The 18,507-nt window shown below is 41.5% G+C and overlaps 1 protein-coding gene across 1 annotated transcript; it reads left to right on the plus strand.

Moving 5' to 3' along the window:
- Positions 1–11,507: 11,507 nt before the first annotated feature.
- LOC118583489 (olfactory receptor 10K2-like) lies at positions 11,508–12,572 on the plus strand. The gene has a single exon (XM_036186856.1). It carries the CDS (start codon positions 11,545–11,547, stop codon positions 12,487–12,489), a length of 945 nt encoding a protein of 314 aa, XP_036042749.1. The 5' UTR covers positions 11,508–11,544; the 3' UTR covers positions 12,490–12,572.
- Positions 12,573–18,507: the final 5,935 nt, after the last annotated feature.

Below are 18,507 nucleotides of genomic sequence, written 5' to 3' on the forward strand. Positions count from 1 at the left end.
AAAGCTGCAGATCAGGGGATAAGATAGGGAATTGGATCCGGGGAAACAAAGGGAGGAGAGAAGATCTGTAGTCATTCTGCCTGGTTTAAAATTAAAAATAAAAATAAAAAACATTTTATCATCATTGCTGCTTCATTAATTAGCATGTTATGTCAAGCTTAAATTCAGAGATGCTGCTAGAACCAAGACCACTTGATTTTGGGGGTTTTGTTTGTTTGTTTGTTGTTGTTGCTTTGTCTGAGACAGGGTTTCTCTGTGTAGCTTTGGAGCCTGTCCTGGATCTCACTCTGTAGCCCAGGCTGGTCTCAAACTCACAGAGATCCGCCTGCCTCTGCCTCCCGAGTGCTGGGATTAAAGGCGTGCGCCACTGCTGCCCAGCTAGACCATTTGTTTTAAAGCTATAAGTATGTTAGTGCACTGTGAACTGAGAAGAACTGCGGCTGGCTTAGCAGTTTTAACTTATGTGAGTACTCATTCATCTTCTAAGAAAGTTTGGCCTTGTGTAAATGCTATGCCCATGACTTGAACAACGACAGCTTTAAGCCATTGAAAAAAGTTGAAGAATGTAACAGAAGACAGAAAGACCTCCCAAATTCATTGATTTTGTAAGATTAATATTGTGAAAATGTCCATCCTACCAAAAGTAATCTGCAGATTCAACATAATCTTTAAAATTCTAATCAACTCCTCAGAGAAATTGAAAAACAATCTATTTTACTTTCATAATTATCATCTGATTAGTATATGTTTAGTTTTCCTTTATAATTATAAAGTATACAAGAAGAAAAACCATAAAAGTTGTTGACATTAGAAAAGTCACAAGCCAGGTGGAGTGGTGCATGCCTTTAATCCCAGCACTCGGGAGGCAGAGGCAGGTGGATCTCTATAACATCTTGTTAAATAAGAAACACAGAGCTGATTGCAGAGTTAAAAGCCAAGAGGTCAGAGCAATAGCTGAGAGCTGAAAACCTTACCCTTCACTGCTGCGCTGTCTTTCCTCTCTGCAAGAGACCTACTTCCTATGTTTTTCTCTTTTTTATAGACTTTCTGTTCTGCCTTCTCATTGGTTGTAAACCAAACCACATGGCCTCCAGGTCTTTCTATGGCTGGTATTGAGATTAAAAGCATGTGTCTCCATGCTGGCTGTATCCTTGAACACACAGAGATACGCCTAACTCTGCCTCCCAAGTGCTGGGATTAAAGGTGTGCACCACCACCGCCCGGCCTTTGCTATGGCTTGCTCTGACCCCAAAGCAACTTTATTAATATACAAATAAAATCACATTTCAGTACAAATAAAATATCACTATAGATCTCTGTGAGTTCAAGGCCAGCCTGGTCTACAAAGTGAGTTCCAGAACAGCCAGGGCTACACAGAGAAACCCTGTCTTGAAAAAAGAAGAAGTAGGAAGAGGAGGAGAAGGAGAAGGAAAAGAAGAAGAGTCACAATATAAGTCAATCCCATCCCTTTCTGAGTCTTTGATGGGTTGCACAAGGTGGTCCATAGAAACTAATGACTGTTTTCTCATTAAAGAAAAAAATAAAACCTTCAACATATTAACAAATGCAAGCAAAATATGATGCATGTCTTTCAAATGTATTTTATTTGAAAGTTAGAAAATTATTTTAATATGAAGATTTATTTCTCATACTGGAGTAAACTCAGTTTTACTGTCTAGTAAATCTGCTCCTGGTTTATCCTGGCATTCGCCTGGAAAGTCCAGCATCCCAGTCCTCTGCCTCCAATCTTCAGTTCATTTACTCACTTTAACTTCCCAGTTATGTTCTGTTTGTTCAAAACTAGTCTATTTTTGCAGAGCAAACAAAGTTTATGTTTCACTTATGCACACTTATGCATGTATTCTAAGTGTGCATAAGTGTATACATAATATCCTGAAAAATTATTTTATAATGTTGATTTGCAAAAGTGTTTGTTTTACTCAAATTCAAAGTCTAAACCCTTTTCTTTTAACACTTAAATAACATCACTTTTAAGTCACCCACTCCAAAACAAAATTCAATATGTCAAATCTTTTGTATCAGTTCATGGTTTGACAAAAATTTCAAGCTCTGTTTTGATGATCAGTTTCAACAGAAAAAAACAATCTTAATTGATATGAAAACACAAAATATCTATGATAGATAAAAACAATTCTGCTGCTGCTGTTGTTGTTGTTGCTGTTGTTGTTGTTTTGACAGGGTTTCTGTGTATCCCTGGCTGTCCTGGAACTTGCTCTGTAGACCAGGCTGGCCTTGAACCCAGAGATCCTCCTGCCTCTGCCTCCGGAGTGCTGGGATTAGAGGTGTGCAACACCACTGCCCATCTACAAAACAGTTCTGAAAAACCATAGATCCCAGATTCCAAGCTATATTGCAGACCCATAGAAATGAAAAGGCCCATGGCACCAATAGAATACGGCTAAGGACCACATATAAACCCAGACTCCTATAGCTGCTTTTTTTTTTTTTACAAGAAGCTAATAACTCACATTGGAGAAAAGACAGCATCTTCAAAAAAGGGTGCTTGTCAAACTGAATAGCTACATGAAGAAGAATAAAACTTAATCCTCATCTCTCATCCAGCACAAAAGCTAACTCCAAACAAATCAGGGATCCACACAAGACTGATACCCTAAATGTGACAGACTGGAAAGCATGGAATACGCTCATCCACATTCATTGTTGCTTTGTTTACAACAGCTAGATTTCCATTTACTAATGAATCGATAATGAAAATGTCCTTTGTACAATTACTAAGTTATTAAGAAAAATGAAAGTGTGAAATTCATAGGAAAATGGATGGCTCTAGAAACATCCAGTCTGAGTGAGGTAGCCAAGACCCAGAAAGACACAAATTCCATGATTTTTCTCATTTGTGGATGTTCACTCTGACTCTTTAGATATGTGACATTGGACTTGAAATATCCACAGAGGCCAGGAACTCACTCAGCAGCTTCGGAAGGGGCTTTTGAGGAGGAGAGAATGCACTAGTGAAAGGATTGGGAAGGAATTGTGAAACAGGAAGGGAGAAGCTGGGATGTGGGAGGAGAGGACAGGGTAGAAGAGGGGAACTGAAAGGGTTAAGTAACACTGCAGACTTTTCAAAAAAGTCCCATGGAAACTACTACACACGTACCTTAGAATAGCTCTATCCATGCACATAAAAAGATAAAATTCCGTTATCCAATAATGTGGCTACACTGTGTTCACTAGACAACAGAGGCTAACTAATAAAAATCCCAGTCCTGGGAACAAGATGTTTCTTTTGTATTCTCAATACAATTCAATGAATTCTCAAAGACCCCCAAACATTACGGATTATTACCAATGTTCTTGGTTACTGTCCAGAACTTGATAGTTAAGACCATATTGCTGAAGATACAGCATACTGAGTCATAGATGTGGAAAAAGCAGATCAGAACTGTAATGGAAGCTTCATCTCACTGGGTAGCTTTCAGTTTGCTGGACTATGTTATGCATGCTACCAGAGGAGAAAAGTATTCACCAGTCATACCCAGATGTGAATCTTGTGAGCTATAGGATTGGCCTGGCAAGACTGTTCACTGGTACAATAGTGGCATAGATGTTGTGGAAGGAACTCACCCCATTTTGATGATATTTAAGTCCACTACACAAGATGAAACCCATGCCTGGCACCACTATTGGGCCAAGAACCTATGCCTAGACAGATAAAAGACTCTAGAAGATAATATACTACTATTACTCTGCTAAATGGACATAAATATTAAACCAACTCCTCATGACTTATCATTTCATCTGTAGATTAAAGCACATCTCTGTGCTCATCATAGGAACTTTTGTTTGCAGGTGATAATAATTAACAGAGACCCACAGCTGGCCAGGAACAGGAGGCTACAGAATGTTCAACCCTGAATGGAACAGACATACTGTACTCCTACTCTAAAGGTTCAGGAATTGTTGGAGAAGAGGAGGCAGAAAGGCTATAAGATCCAAAGGTGGTAGATGAGTACAAGGAAAACTGGAGGGCAGCAGAAGTCCAAGACCCAGGTCAGACTCAGCCAAAGAGCACACAGATCCGGATCCAGGCTGGGCCTGGGCAAGAGAGCTCACACATGTGATTCCTATCTGGGCTTGGAGGAGAGACATGACTGGATGACACTGTGAAGATCCTAAGCTAGAATCCTAACTGTGACTAAATGTGTGGCTGGGCTGCTTGGGAAGACAGAACTGAGTCAGACTCGTGGAGAGAACTTGCAAATGTGACTCTGCCTGAGTCTGGTCCTGGAGGCTTGGAGTGGACAAGAGTGGCATGGAGTTAGAGTCCTGGATCAGACTCAGCAAGACAGTGCATAGATGCTTGAACTAGGGATGTTTATGTCATTGAGAAGATTATATCACCACCTGTAACCACCTATTTTCCCAGCACTCAGCACACATGTAGTGTTTCCGTCTGATGGGGCAGAGTAATAATATTAACTTGGAGGTCCGAATGGTGCATTACAGGCATAGATACTCTCTTCTGTGGCTTTACAAACACAGCAAATCAAATTGATCAAATTTTCTAACACTGTCGCATCTGGCAGTGGCTCAGAGGACTCTATGCCCTGAGCCCTAATGCCTAGGCCCAATTTTGAGTAACTTAGTGTTTGGTGACTTGTATCTATTTTCTACAATCAACCAAGCTGTTAATTAAACCCAGTGCAGCATCTCCATGGCAATGACTTTGGCATCAGGAGACCCATTGAAGACCTTGTACTACCAAAAAATGAAGTGACTATTTTATGGTCACTATTAGCTGTGACTGTGATTGTTAGTTAATTAATATAAAAGGGCATGAGAAGGTTGATTATATTTGGTTTCAGTCTGGGTCATAGACTCGACACTAAGATTACGTATCTGATTATGAGTATACTCCAGACTTTAACTCACTTCAGTACTTCTAGCAGTTTAATGTGGCTCCCATCCTGTTGCCCCTGTGTCTCCAGCCTTTCTTGAGAACAGAAAAAAGAAAAGAGGAGCTTACCCATGGAAAGCAGACATCCACCTTCAACTGATACTACTAACACTGGGAAACAAAAGTAAACATCTACCTCCAACAGCACATAGGTTTTCATGTCTCAGGTAAGAACCAGGGAAGGCTGATGGGTACAACCTACAGCCAATAACAAAAATGAAAGCCACACTTAAGGACACAGGTTCCAAACACCACTAGGCAGGAAAAGTCAACATTAAAGTGACTTTCTACAAAGCTATACATGTAAATTCCATACCTGTTCTAAATTAACTTAATTGTTGCTCTGCCCAAATGTACATAGATCTCTTCATTCACTTCTGTTTAATTCAGCAAGTCATTCAATAGCATTCTAACTGTAGGAAGTTAAATAATGGACTTTCTGCAAAACTAAGAGCTACTAGGTAAGATTTAGAAAAAATTACATTACTTAACACAGAGTTGATAATACAGTAAATGTACAAATAATTGTAGCTGAAGGGCACAAGGAAATCCTGCATCCTGGAAACACAAAACTACAGTCAAGAACACTGGCAGAAACACACAGAGAACAGGGAGACAAATTATAGAGCACAGGAGAAACTGTTCTGTAAAAAGAGCTGTCTCCGAGAGCCTGCACCACGCTGAGCGGTAAGCACAGAGCAACCTGTGCTGTAGCTAATGCGTTCACTCTTGCTTCCTGTCTTAATTTCTTCCATTTCCCCATCTGTCAGCAGAGTCTACTAGGCTAGACCCTTAAGATCGTTCCTGGATGTAACATTTTCAGTCTGAGTTCCTAGAGACCCTTTGGCTAAGTGATGAGGATTAGCCAGTGGTGTGAAGAGTGATCACCAAGTTTATCCTGACAGATTTATTTCTTATACCAATAGAAATGCAAAAGGCAACCTGCAAGTCACTCTCAAAGACATCAGCTAGCCCACTGCCACCCTTTCTCGCCTTTCATAAGTTCTTCAAGAATTTCATAAAAACTATATTGATTTATTCAACTCTTGATCCCACTTCCCCCAATCTATCTCCTCTTCCCAACCCACTCAACTATGCCCCCCCCCTTTTTTTTTAATCCATCAAGTTCAATTTGTGCTGTTCAAATTCTCTTGGATGTGTTACTGTCTCTGGAGGGTAGTCAACCCACCATGGGCCACACTCGTAAAGAAAACTGACCCTGCCTTTCCCAGAAAGTATTAATTGCCCATACCTCCTTGGCTAGGGGTGGGGTTTCATGCCCACCTCCCCTCTCCATGCTGGAATTTTGTTTGTATGAGAAAGCAGCATCTTTTCACCATCCTTCTGGATGGAGGTATTTATAGAAAAGGACATTTGCTAAAAGTTGTTTGGACCCTAGCCCCAGCCAGCTCCGGCATGCATTAACTTTCAAAGTAGAATGGATGAGATGATGTCTCAACAGATTGCACGGGTACTCTTCTCTCTGAATATAATCAAAGAGAGTGAAGGGATATGCTGCCCATTCATCCTTGTCCCCTCCCCCACAGAGCCACTCACAAAATACAAGGAGGTCTGACCCTGCTTTGCTAGCTTTGGGAGTGAACCATTCAGGAGTCCCCAGCACCTAGGATTCTCAAAGTTCTCATCTGTACAGTGGCAATATCAAAAGCACAATGGCTGTTGTGAGGACTGAGCGAGATTACATCATAAACACTAATTCTGTTACATGGCTACAAGATAGATCCAAGTCTTGGCTAGGAAAATTATTTTGGGAGGTGGTGGCACACACCTTTAATCCCAATACTCAGGTGATAGAGGGAGGAGGATCTCTGTGAGTTCAAGTCCAGCCTGCTCTATAGAGAGAGTTCCAGGTCAGCCTGGGCTATACAGAGAAACCTTCTCTCAAAAACAAAAAAGAAGAGTGGGGGAGGGAGGGAAGGAAAGAAAGAAAGAAGGAAGGGAGGGAGGAGGAAGGCAGGAAGGCAGGAAGAAAGAAAGAAAGAAGGAAGGAAGGAAGGAAGGAAGGAAAGAAAGAAAATATGATAATGAAATTGAGTCCTATAATTTTTCTTCTAAAAACATCACAAACAATATTGATCAATTGATAGCCTTGGGTGATGTTTGCCAGAGATGTGGTTGAACTCATCTTTTGAGTATTTTGAGGTGTTGTTGTTGTTGTTTACCTGTTGGCTAGTGTGTTTTTTCTTTTTCTTTCTTTGTTAATACATGGTCTCACTACATAGCTCTGGGTGGTTTGAACTTGAAGGAACCATTCTGCCTGTCTCCCCAGCGTTGTGATCACAGGAGTGTGCCACAGAGCCTACCTTTATTTATTTTGTGAGCTGAAAGCTAAAATTGTATTTATTATGTACAAAAATTATAGCCTGAAGTATACACACATTGTGGAGTAGCTAATTCAGATAATTAACATGTACCACTTCTACATAGCTTCATTATTATGATAGAAATAATACCGTTAGCATTTCCCAAAATACAGTATGGATGCTTGCTGTGACTTTAGGACCTCAACATGAAGTTTATTAAAAGGAAATAGAAAAAAATTGGGGAGAAAATTCTCTTGTCTCATAGGCCTGTATTAATCTATTTCTCTTTAGTAATTGTGCTGTTTCTGTGTGTACACAGCAACACATTAGAGGACTTTTTAACTTTAATGACCAGTTAACAATAAGGAAATGGTTAAGGAGCTCCATCAAAATGTCTACATGCTTACTGCCAGTTATGAAACTACGAACTGTATTCTCGAGATAATTCAGGGAATTTTGTCTTGAAATACTTCTTTAAATGTTTATAATAGCCGGGCGGTGGTGGCGCATGCCTTTAATCCCAGCACTCAGGAGGCAGAGGCAGGTGGATCTCTGTGAGTTCGAGGCCAGCCTGGGCTACAGAATGAGTTCCAGGACAGGCTCCAAAGCTACACAGAGAAACCCTGTCTCGAAAAACAAAAAAACAAAAACAAAAGAGAATGTTGATAATACTCTATCTTCCAATATTTATAGTTGTACTCTCTTTTATCTGAGAAGGAATATCAATTTAATTAATATCTACCTCCATAATATGATAGGTCAGGTGATAATGAAATATTGTATTTATTAGACAATTTGCTCCAATTTTAGAAGCTCCATACACAATTGAAGAAGTGCATAAAATGCTGAAGACACATAGTCCATAAGCTATGTGTTTAATAATTATAAGCCATTCTGAATGAGAAACCGCTAACTTGATATGCACGTATGTTCAAGATCATCTATAATTTGATCATCAGTGTTTATCTCCATCTGCTGTCCTCCAAACAGAAAATCTGGAAACCTCCTTTGTGGTCTTCCACATGTAGAAAACCTGCAGGTGTGAATCTGAGCAGACAAAGGATTGTCACGGATGGTGAGAGCACTTACCGTTTCACAGTGCAGAGCAGGACTGCCTGTGAGGCAGATTTACCTTCAGCTAGTGGGAGCCAGGGACTCACTATGGTGCTTCTGTGCTGTCCTCCTATAGTGCTCACTATGGCTATGAACTTGCAGTGGTCCTCCTGCCTCTGCCTCTCCACTGCACTGTGTGCTTGGATGATAGGTGTGTGCCACAGCACTCACACATGTTTATTTACTTTATAGGTCCCTCTTTAAAATTCTCTGTTTATAGAACTATTTGTGTGTGTGTGTGTGTGTGTGTGTGTGTGTGTGTGTGTGTGTGTTTGATCCCTTGAGCCTTGAGAAGCAGGAATTGCTCACTTCACCAGAACAGTAAAAATCAGAGTTATAGAATTTATATCCAACAAGTCAGAGTCAAAAATAAAGCCGATATCTGCCTGAATCAAAGCATGTCTCATTCCTGTGTTATCTAACTTCACATGAGGGCATGCAGAAATTCACTAGCAAGCCAATAATTTCTAAAATGGACTTAGAATTGAAAATGGATTTACCAAACTCTTAGTCAGTAAATACCTTATGTGAGGCTTTGGGCAAGTAACCAGAGAATAAGTTGGAGGAAGAAGAGGATGTCTGTCCCTTCCTAGGTTTGAGAAGAGCTAAAAACAATTATAAAAACAAAACACATCAGAAACAAGACAGTGCTCCTCTGGAAGCAAGGAGAAGCCATTGTGTTCACCAGAATTATTTGTCTGCTTGGATTAGAACTATAAATACTAACTAGTGTTCAGTTTCATGAATGATGTGTCCAAAGTGTTAAGATCATATAACAGATAAAGGAATCAAAGGTAAGTTGAAAACACTGTTTGCCAAGAATGCTCACAGTGCTTCTCCACATGTACCTGTGTTTCAGTCATCACAACTTTAACAATAATCTCTTCCACTGCATATGTCTTACTTTTTAACCCTGAGCAAATAAATGTCTCGCCTGGGAACTGTTTATGTATTTGTTGCTACTGCACATCTAGTACCTGAAAAATTATTATAATCACACAGCTTAGGATTTCCTGTTACTATTTGATGGCTTCTACTGAGATCTCTCCTAAGGTAGGCTACACTGTCAAACTTATTAGTATTGATATTAAAGTAATAATTGTAATTTTTTTAAATGTGATGTGTACAACGATGTATTTGTTATTCCTTTCTCACCTCCTTGGATTCTATGTTCTAAAGAGCAGCAAATGCACTCAAGCTTAGAATAACTCTAGACAACACAACTCCAAACGCACATTCTCTTCAGTTCTTTTTCCTCATTTTTTAAAATGACTTATTTATTTTTATTTTATGAGAATTGATGTTTTGCCTGCATTTATGTCTGTATGAGGGTGTCAAATCACTTTGAGCTGGATTGCAGACAGTTGTGATCTGTCATCTGAGTGCTGGGAATTGAACCCAGGTCCTCTGGAAGAGCAGCCAGTGCTCTTAACCGCTGAGCCATCTCTCCAGCCCCTCCTTTTCCTAATGTTTATTGTTTTTGGGGTTTTGTTTGTTTGGTTTTTGGTTTTTGTTTCTTTGTTTGAGACAGAGTTTCTCTGTGTAGTGCTGGCTGTCCTAGAACTTTCTCTGTAGACTATGCTGGCCTCAAACTCACAAAGATCAGTCTGCCTCTGCCTCCTGAGTGCTAGGATTAAAGGTGTGTGTCACCACTGCCCATCTTCCCTAATTTTTAAACTAAATTTATCTTTAAGGTTTACATGGCCCTGTGGCACAGAAATCCTTAAAATATAATGATAGTAAGCAATCCTCATGCCCAGGAATAAACAGTCCTGAGGATGCCATGACTCTGGGTTCTCGTAAGAGCCCATCCAGAACTGAGGCCAATGGCGACAGCCTAGCCTTGCAGAGTAGTTAATAATGATTTATGAGAAGCTGGTGTTTTATGTGGTCCTAGACACACATTTCAACGTTTGTCATATTCACATCTTTCTCTCAAAGGTACAAATTTATTGAAGAAAGCTATGATAACAATGCACTACAGTATTCCAAAACTAAGGGAATGTCATATTAAATTTTTCATTCAACGTCTTACATGAGTTCTGAGGAAGAAACATTTCCTTTTATCCGAAATTGTCAAAAGTTTTTCCCAAATGTGTGGCTTGAATGAAGCCTAGCTACAAAGCATCTATAAATAAAAATATGAATAAGCTAACTTAAATAATAGGGGTAAGAAAGCACAACATTCCTCTTCCTGTCCTGTGGGTACACATCTTCAGAACAGTGTGGCCAGCAGAGTTTTGCCTTCTCAAATGAAACACTTTGAAATGTGTAACAAGTTGGAGCTATGCAGTAACCATGAATAAATTTTTTGTGAGAGGAGTAATATTTTTATATTAAATTTATATATTATCTTATACACAAGAAGACTAGTCTGCCCTCAGGGGGATACTGTGGTGAAGACATACAGAAAAGACAGTCACAGAGTGGAGCGGAGGGAGGCGGTGATGGCCAGAATCCTCTAGAAAGACTGTGGCTCTCTCTGAGGGAGAAAGGATTCGGAGAAGTGCTGAGGTGTGGCTAGAATTCTGTCTTGGAATGGATGAATAGAGAGAAGAAGAAAAAGACGTGCCAGAATTAGACTTTGGAGCAGAATAAAAATACAAAAGAAAGGGTTAGCAGATAAAAGTATGAGATGGCAGATTTATGGCTCCTACTATAAAATGGTAAACAACAGAGAATATATATGTAGGTACATGTTATGGAAAAATTACCATCAGAAGTAGGAGTTTAGATGTACAGAAAATGAAAAACCAGTGAGCATTACATGAACCATAGATAAGCACAAGGATTCCAAGAGCTTATTCTGTAGCTGCAAGGCGAACCCGGAGAGTGTGTGGGCGCAAGTCAGCCAGATGGACGAGTGCTACCATGCCCAAGGATCCAAACACGGGCCTTATCAATGGAATGGAGATAGAAGCACAATTCAGTCATAAACTTAAGAACGCTGGGGCTGTGCCACCAGAACTCCTGTGAAGACGGTTCTGATAGACAACAGCTTGATTGTGAATTTTCCTTTTGTGGAACAGGAAGGCGAAAGAACGGCAGGTTTCGAAGTAAAGCCTGGAAGCACATGCAGTGCCCCCTGCCCGTCTCCGTGCTTCCGCTAACGTGTACAGATGTCTTTCCTCCCCACCTGGCCCGAGACTGAACTCTGATGACAGGTCCTCCATGGAGTGTGTGAACGAGACCGTGGTGAAGGAGTTTGTCTTCCTCGGCTTCTCGGCTCTGGCTGAGCTGCAGCTGCTGCTCTTCGTTATCTTCCTGCTGCTGTATTTGTTCACTCTGAGCACCAATGCCGTGATTATCTCCACCATTGTGCTTGACAGAGCCCTCCATACCCCCATGTACTTCTTCCTTTCCGTCCTCTCCTGTTCGGAGACCTGCTACACCTTTGTGATCGTGCCTAAGATGCTGGTTGACTTGCTGGCTCGGAAGAAGAGCATCTCGTTCTTCGGCTGTGCTGTCCAAATGTTCGCCTTCCTCTTCCTTGGCTGTTCCCACTCTTTCCTGCTGGCAGCCATGGGTTACGATCGCTACGTGGCCATTTGCCACCCTCTGCGCTACACAGTGCTCATGGGACACAGAGTGTGTTCGGGGCTAGTAGCTGCTGCCTGTGTCTGCGGCTTCACCGTGGCACAGATTATCACATCCTTGGTGTTTCACCTGCCCTTCCACTCTTCCAACCAACTCCGTCACTTTTTCTGTGACATCTCCCCTGTCCTCAAGGCGGCTTGCCTCCATGCCCACTTCACTCAGATCGCCATCTTCCTGCTCTGTGCCTTGGTCCTGGTTATCCCTCTGTTGTTGATCCTGATGTCCTACGTTCACATCATTTCTGCCATCCTCCAGTTCCCTTCCACATTAGGCAGGTACAAAGCGTTTTCCACCTGTGCCTCTCACCTCGTTGTTGTCATAGTCCACTATGGGTGTGCCTCCTTTATCTACCTCAGGCCCAAGTCCAACTACTCTTCAAGCCAGGACGCTCTGATATCAGTATCCTACACTATCCTAACTCCATTGTTCAACCCAGTGATCTACAGCTTAAGAAACAAAGAATTCAAATCAGCTCTCCACAGAGTTATAGGAAGAGCAGTTACCCTAAGACAATGCTAATTTGTATCCTGCCTTTTTTCAAATAACTAAGAGCAATGGACACAGAGGGAAATTCTCAAGATGGAAATAACTAAGCAATTAAGCATTGTGCTCAGAAATAGAGACTGTTTTTCCCTATTGTACTTCCAATACAGAATTTAGAAACACACAATTTCTTGCCTTGGTGACATGAATTATTGCCCACTAAAGAATATTACATGGACCTACTTCTGTTCTAGGGAGCCAGTGTTGTGGCTAGTCTCAACTGTCAATTCAAATAGGTTCTAGAATCAACTAAGACACATTCTTCTGGGCAGACGTGTGAAACCATTTCCAGAAGGGATTAGCTGAGGGAAAGCTTCCCTCAGAGTGAACAGAACCTTTCAACATGGAGCCCAGATGTAAGGGGTCTGAGGAAAAGGGTGCTGTTTGCTGCCTGCTGCCCTATATTACATCTGTGTCTGTTATTTTTGTCTGTGCTGTGGCTGCTTTAGAATACCACACAGAGGACACAGATGAAGACAAGGACAGAGGACACAGAAGAGGACAAGTGGGTCTCCAGAGACCTTCCAGTCCTTTAGTGCAAACTTTTGGGCTGGAATGAGCATCTATAAATGTCCTCAGCTCTCAGCCACATGCACATAGCCAGTATTGGCCTGCACAGTCGGTCCCGACTATGCAGTCCACTCTAGCCACTGTGTCCCCAAGGAACCCTCTCTGGTGCACCTGGGAAGTGGTTTGTTTTTTTTTTCTAGGTTGTGCTCTTTCTGAATAATTTCTGAATTGTGTTATTTCGATATAATTAAGTTACAACTTTAATGAGATAATTGGACAACTACCAATCAAAGTTTGATGCATATGATATAGGCAATTGATACTTTCACGAGAAAGTCATGAAACAACTATTTTGGGGTTTCTTTAAGTTTTTGTTCAGAATCACTCTGTGCTGATGATATCAGTGTATCTAATGAATAAGACTACCTTTTCTAATTTTTACACACTGGGAAAAGTCAAAGTTTAAAACATATTTTACTCAACATTCACCAAGTAGAAAACCCTGTGAAGGGTCACCATTGTCTGCTCTTCATGTGACTCGGGGGCCCACTTGTATTGGGGACCAGAACTAGAGACAGAGGTTTTGTTTATCTCTCTATGAAGGACTGGGAAACAAATAGAACACAGCAGTATAGGTGTCTGTTCATGTCCCTTGCCACAATTTGCTTGTAAATGAAGGTTTCTGGATTCATTTTTTTTTTCTTCCTGTTTTCCTGTTCTTCCACAAATGAGTTCTTCAGTGGTGAAGATTAGTGGTGTATACCTTCCAGATAGTGAAATAAGAAAAAGAAAAGGAATCTCTCATCAGAAGCCTGCTCATTTTACAGCGTTCTATTAGGGTGGTAGTCAAGTTCATTTCTTCCTCATCTTGAAAGCTTGAGACATTGTAAGGAAAGAGCTTGAAGAAAATGAATATTAAAGCAAACTCAACTTATGTAGCCATTAAATTATTTTTTCTTTTGTGTGATAATTACCTCAGTTGTCTCATGAAAAGAAATTAGACTTATAGCCCCTACTATGAATCCCTTTAATATGTCAATCATTTATGCTTGTACTGTATGAAATTTCTTTAAAATGTTGCTTCATTTGTACCTTAAAGCAGCCTTGAGAAGCATGCATTATGGTCCCTATCTTGTAGGTAATAAACTGATACTAAGAGAACTAAAATGATTCTCCTACTGATGAGTAGAAGAACTTGTGTTGAGTGTAGATTTAATGCTAAAACTGTGCCCTCTTATGACCATTTGTACTATTGATTGCTTTCGTCAGGAGAGAATAGAACACATACGTATGCAGCCTTCACTCTAGAAAACTAAGTCCCCTCACTATTGGTGAAATTATTAAGGCCACTACACATAGTTAAAAGGGAGGTTTATTTTGTGGGGTAACTTACAAATGAAGGGATAGGTTGTAGGGTCTAGCAAAGGTATGGCGCAGTCTGGCGGTGTTCTCTGGAGAACTCTGCTCAGTCTACCTCCTGTGTCCAGCGTCCCCCAACCAAGAGAGAGCGCTCTGCCTCTCTATCTTGGGTCTTCTGCTTCCTCCTCTGCTCAGCTTCCTCCTCCGCCCTGCCTTGTGGGCGTGACCATTACTGAAGCCTCAATGGGGGTTGGAACTTCCAGGCCAATGCTGGGATGGCTATCCACTACACCTTACAGCTGTAGAAAGCACCTCAGCCTTAGGTAAATAACCTTCAGATCCTGTTCTTTTTCAAGAATAGTGTACTCTACTTATTTGGGGTCAGATTACAGACGATTAACAAACAGCAAGATCATCATGTATCCAAAAGTCATGAGTATGAGGGTCAGCGAGATACTCAGTGGGTACAGGTGTGAGCTGTCAAGCTTGCACACCTGAGCTTGGTCCCTAGCCCAAGCATGGTGAAAGGAGAAAACTAACTCTTGCAAGTTATCATTTGACCCCATATTCATGCAGTGGCCCTGTGCATATCAATAGGAATGCGAGCGCGCGCACACACACACACACACACACACACACACACACACACACACACACCTGATAAGATGTAAAATCCTTAAATAGAAAGCAAACAGCACCCTTCACACTCAAAGAACAAACTGGCCACAGATGTTAGATTGCATTTTCTGGCATTTGATCCTCCCTCTTGTTTTTCCATAGGACTAAAGAGATAAATCCACCTTGGGCCCATGATCTCTTAAGTTTAAATTGAACTTCTTGGTCATTCCAGTCACACACACACACACACACACACACACACACACACACACACACACCTTGATAACTTTATCTCTAAATTCTAGATATCACTTGAAGGAATGTGGTACCATTCTGAGATCTGTAGTTTCCTTTTAAAGAGACCAAGATCCTGTAGGCCATCTCCCTAGGTCACAGGTTCCAGCTGAGCTTATTAAGACCCCAAGCTCTTGAGCACCAGACACAAGCTCAACTAATAGTGATAACATATGGGATTATGGTGATGTGAGGAGAAATGGCTAGAAAGGAAGGAAACTGCCACAAGAGCTGACATGCTTTCACTGCTGAAGAACTCAAGACAACAGATTCCATGGAAGACGGCCTAATGGTCCACCAGCACAGTGCGTGTTTCTTAAAAGATGATCTGTGAAAGGCAATAAGTAAACTGATGTCACATGACAGTGCATCCCCACAGATACCTCCATCAAGAATATCAAGGACAATAATTAGGCTGGACTTACTTAAGGCAAAGATGATACAGGAGCTTATATATGAACTACTTTAATTTTAACCTTGTTACAATTATGTCCCTTGGGCAGTCTTTGAGAGGGAGTATGCAGCTTTCTTAGAAACCTTTAAGGACTTAACTTGAAAGCCACCAAGATCTCACACATACCAATTGTAAAAAAAAATATCTAGGGTGGTGGTGGCCCACACCTTTAATTCAAGCTCTTGGAAGGCAGGAGCATTGGAATCTCTGTGAGTTCAAGGCCTGTAGTGGGTAGCCATCCCAGCCTTGGCCTGGAAGTTCCAACCCCCATTGAGGCTTCAGTAATGGTCACGCCCACAAGGCAGGGCTGAGGGAGGAAGCTGAAGATCCAGGATCAAGAGGAGAGGCTGCTCTTGGTTCTGGGACCCTGGACGCTGGAGGTAGACAGAGCAGAGTTCTCCAGAGAACACCGCTGGACTGCACCATACCTTTCCCAGACCCTGCAACCTATCCCTTCATTTGTAAGTTACCCCACAAAATAAACCTCCCTTTTAACTACGTGGAATGGCCTTAATAATTTCACCAATAAAGGCCAGTCTGGTTTATAGAGCAACTTCCAGGACAGTCAGCACTACACAGAAAAAACCCTGTCTTGGAAAAAATGTATTCTATTCTATTCTATTCTGTTCTGTTCTATTCTATTCTATTCTATATTTTTTAGGTGGACTAGGGGTGGGTGGAGATGGGAACAGGAGGGATCAGATAGGGAAGGGAGGAACAGAAGAAGAGAATATGGGGAGAGATGGCTTGAATTAGGGTGAATTGGGGGGGAGGGATATCACAGTGGAAACTTCCTGAACCTATGAGGGTAACCCTAGTGAGGACCCCTAGTAATGGAGGATACAGAGTCTGAACTGGCCATCTTCTGTAACCAGGCAAGGCTTCCAGTGGTGGGACTGGAACACCAACCTAGCCACAAAACCTTCAATCTACAATTTGTCCTGCCTGCAAGATGTGCTGGGGAAATGATGGCTCAGAGCTTTTGGGAGTGGCCAACCAGTGAATGGTCTAACTCGAGGCTCATGCTACCAAACGGAGCCCATGCCTAACACTGCCTGGATGGCCAGGAACCAGAAGTTGGATGGCCCAGAGACCTAGGGTAGAACCAAATACAACTAACCAAAAAATAGTAAGTTGTGTGTGCGTGTGTGTCAATTAAATGATTTCTAATGGAATTCTGCTACACTCATAGAGAGAGCAGTGCCTAGCCCAGTCATCGTAAGAGAGGCTTCCTCCAGCAACTGATGGGAGCAGATGCAGAGAGCTACAGTCAAACATTAGACAGAGCTCAGGGAACCCCATGGAAGAGGGGGAGGAAAGGAGCCAGAAGGGTCAAGTGCACCAGGAGAAAATGGCCACAGAATCAACTAAACAGGGCTCATAGGGGTTCACAGAGACAAAAGCGACAATCACAGAGGATTTCATAGGTCTGAGATAGATTCTCTGCATATACATTGTGGTTGTTTAGCTTGGAGTTTTTGAAGGATTCATAACAGTGGGAGTGGGGGCTGTCTCTGACTCTTTTGCCTGCTCTTTGGGGCCCTTTTCCTCCTGATAGGTGGCCTCCTCTAGCCTTGATATGAAGGTTTGTGCCTATTATTATTGCATATGTAATATACTGTGTTCACCTGATATCCCTGGAAGACCTGATCTTTTCTAAAGGGAGATTGAGGAGCAGTGAATCTGGAGGAGAAGGGAGGTACTGGGAAGAATGGAGGGAGGGAGGCTGTGGCCAGGATGCACTGTATGAGAGAAGAACAAAGAATAAAGAAATTAATAAAAGAAAAAAGAAAAAAAACAAAAAAGAAAGAAAAAAATCAGCCTATTTTGCCCAGAAGTAGTGGTGCACACCTTTAATCCCAGCATTCAGAGGCAGAGGCCAGCGGATCTTTGTGAGTTTGAGGCCAGCCTGGTCTATAGAACAAGTTCCAGGACAGCCAAGGCTACATAGAGAAACCCTGTTTCAGGGTGTGGGGGGAGATCTAATTATGACTCTTCTAAGTACACATAATTTGTTATATTTCATCAGGTAGGATCTGTTTGCTTCCTTACCTGGTCAATACTTGTCTCAGTTTTGATTCTGTGAATAGTTGAAATGTCCCTTAATGGTTAATAAAATACACTGACTTCCCCTCAGTTGGAGTAGGCTAATGAAGTTCTATTTCTCAATTCAGGTCAGCCCTGAAATCATATACAGACAACAAAAATGGACTCAGCAGGTTGTATTTAAATGTATAAATTTGTGAATATATATGTATATGCAACAACAGTAATTAAAAATAAAGAAGCCATCAATTTGAGAGGGATTGCATTTTTATTGGCTCCATCTGTTGCACAGAAACATGGGATATGTTGAAGGGAGGAGACATGGAGGACTGGAGGGTGGAAAGGAACAGGGGGATGTAGTTACATTTTAATAAAACTATGGAATTTTTTTACTTTTCATTTTTGAAGTTATAATATAACATTTCTCTCTTCCCTTTCCTCCCTCAAACCCTCCCATATAAAACTCCACATTCTTCTTCAAATTCATGGTCCTTCTCATTCATCATAATTATAGGCATACATGTATATGCACATGCATATGTGTTCCTAAATACAACCTGCTTAGTTCATATAAGGTTACTGGTATGTACATTTTCAGGACTGATCATTTGGCAATGGACAACTAATTGGTGGTCTAGGTAAGACCACATTCCCAGCTTTCCTCAGTTGCCCACAGTTCTTGGTGTAGGACTGGGGCCTCATAGGCTTTCTCC

Source organism: Onychomys torridus, chromosome 5 (genome assembly GCF_903995425.1).
Source record: "Onychomys torridus chromosome 5, mOncTor1.1, whole genome shotgun sequence".
Classification (NCBI taxonomy): Eukaryota; Metazoa; Chordata; class Mammalia; order Rodentia; family Cricetidae; genus Onychomys; species Onychomys torridus.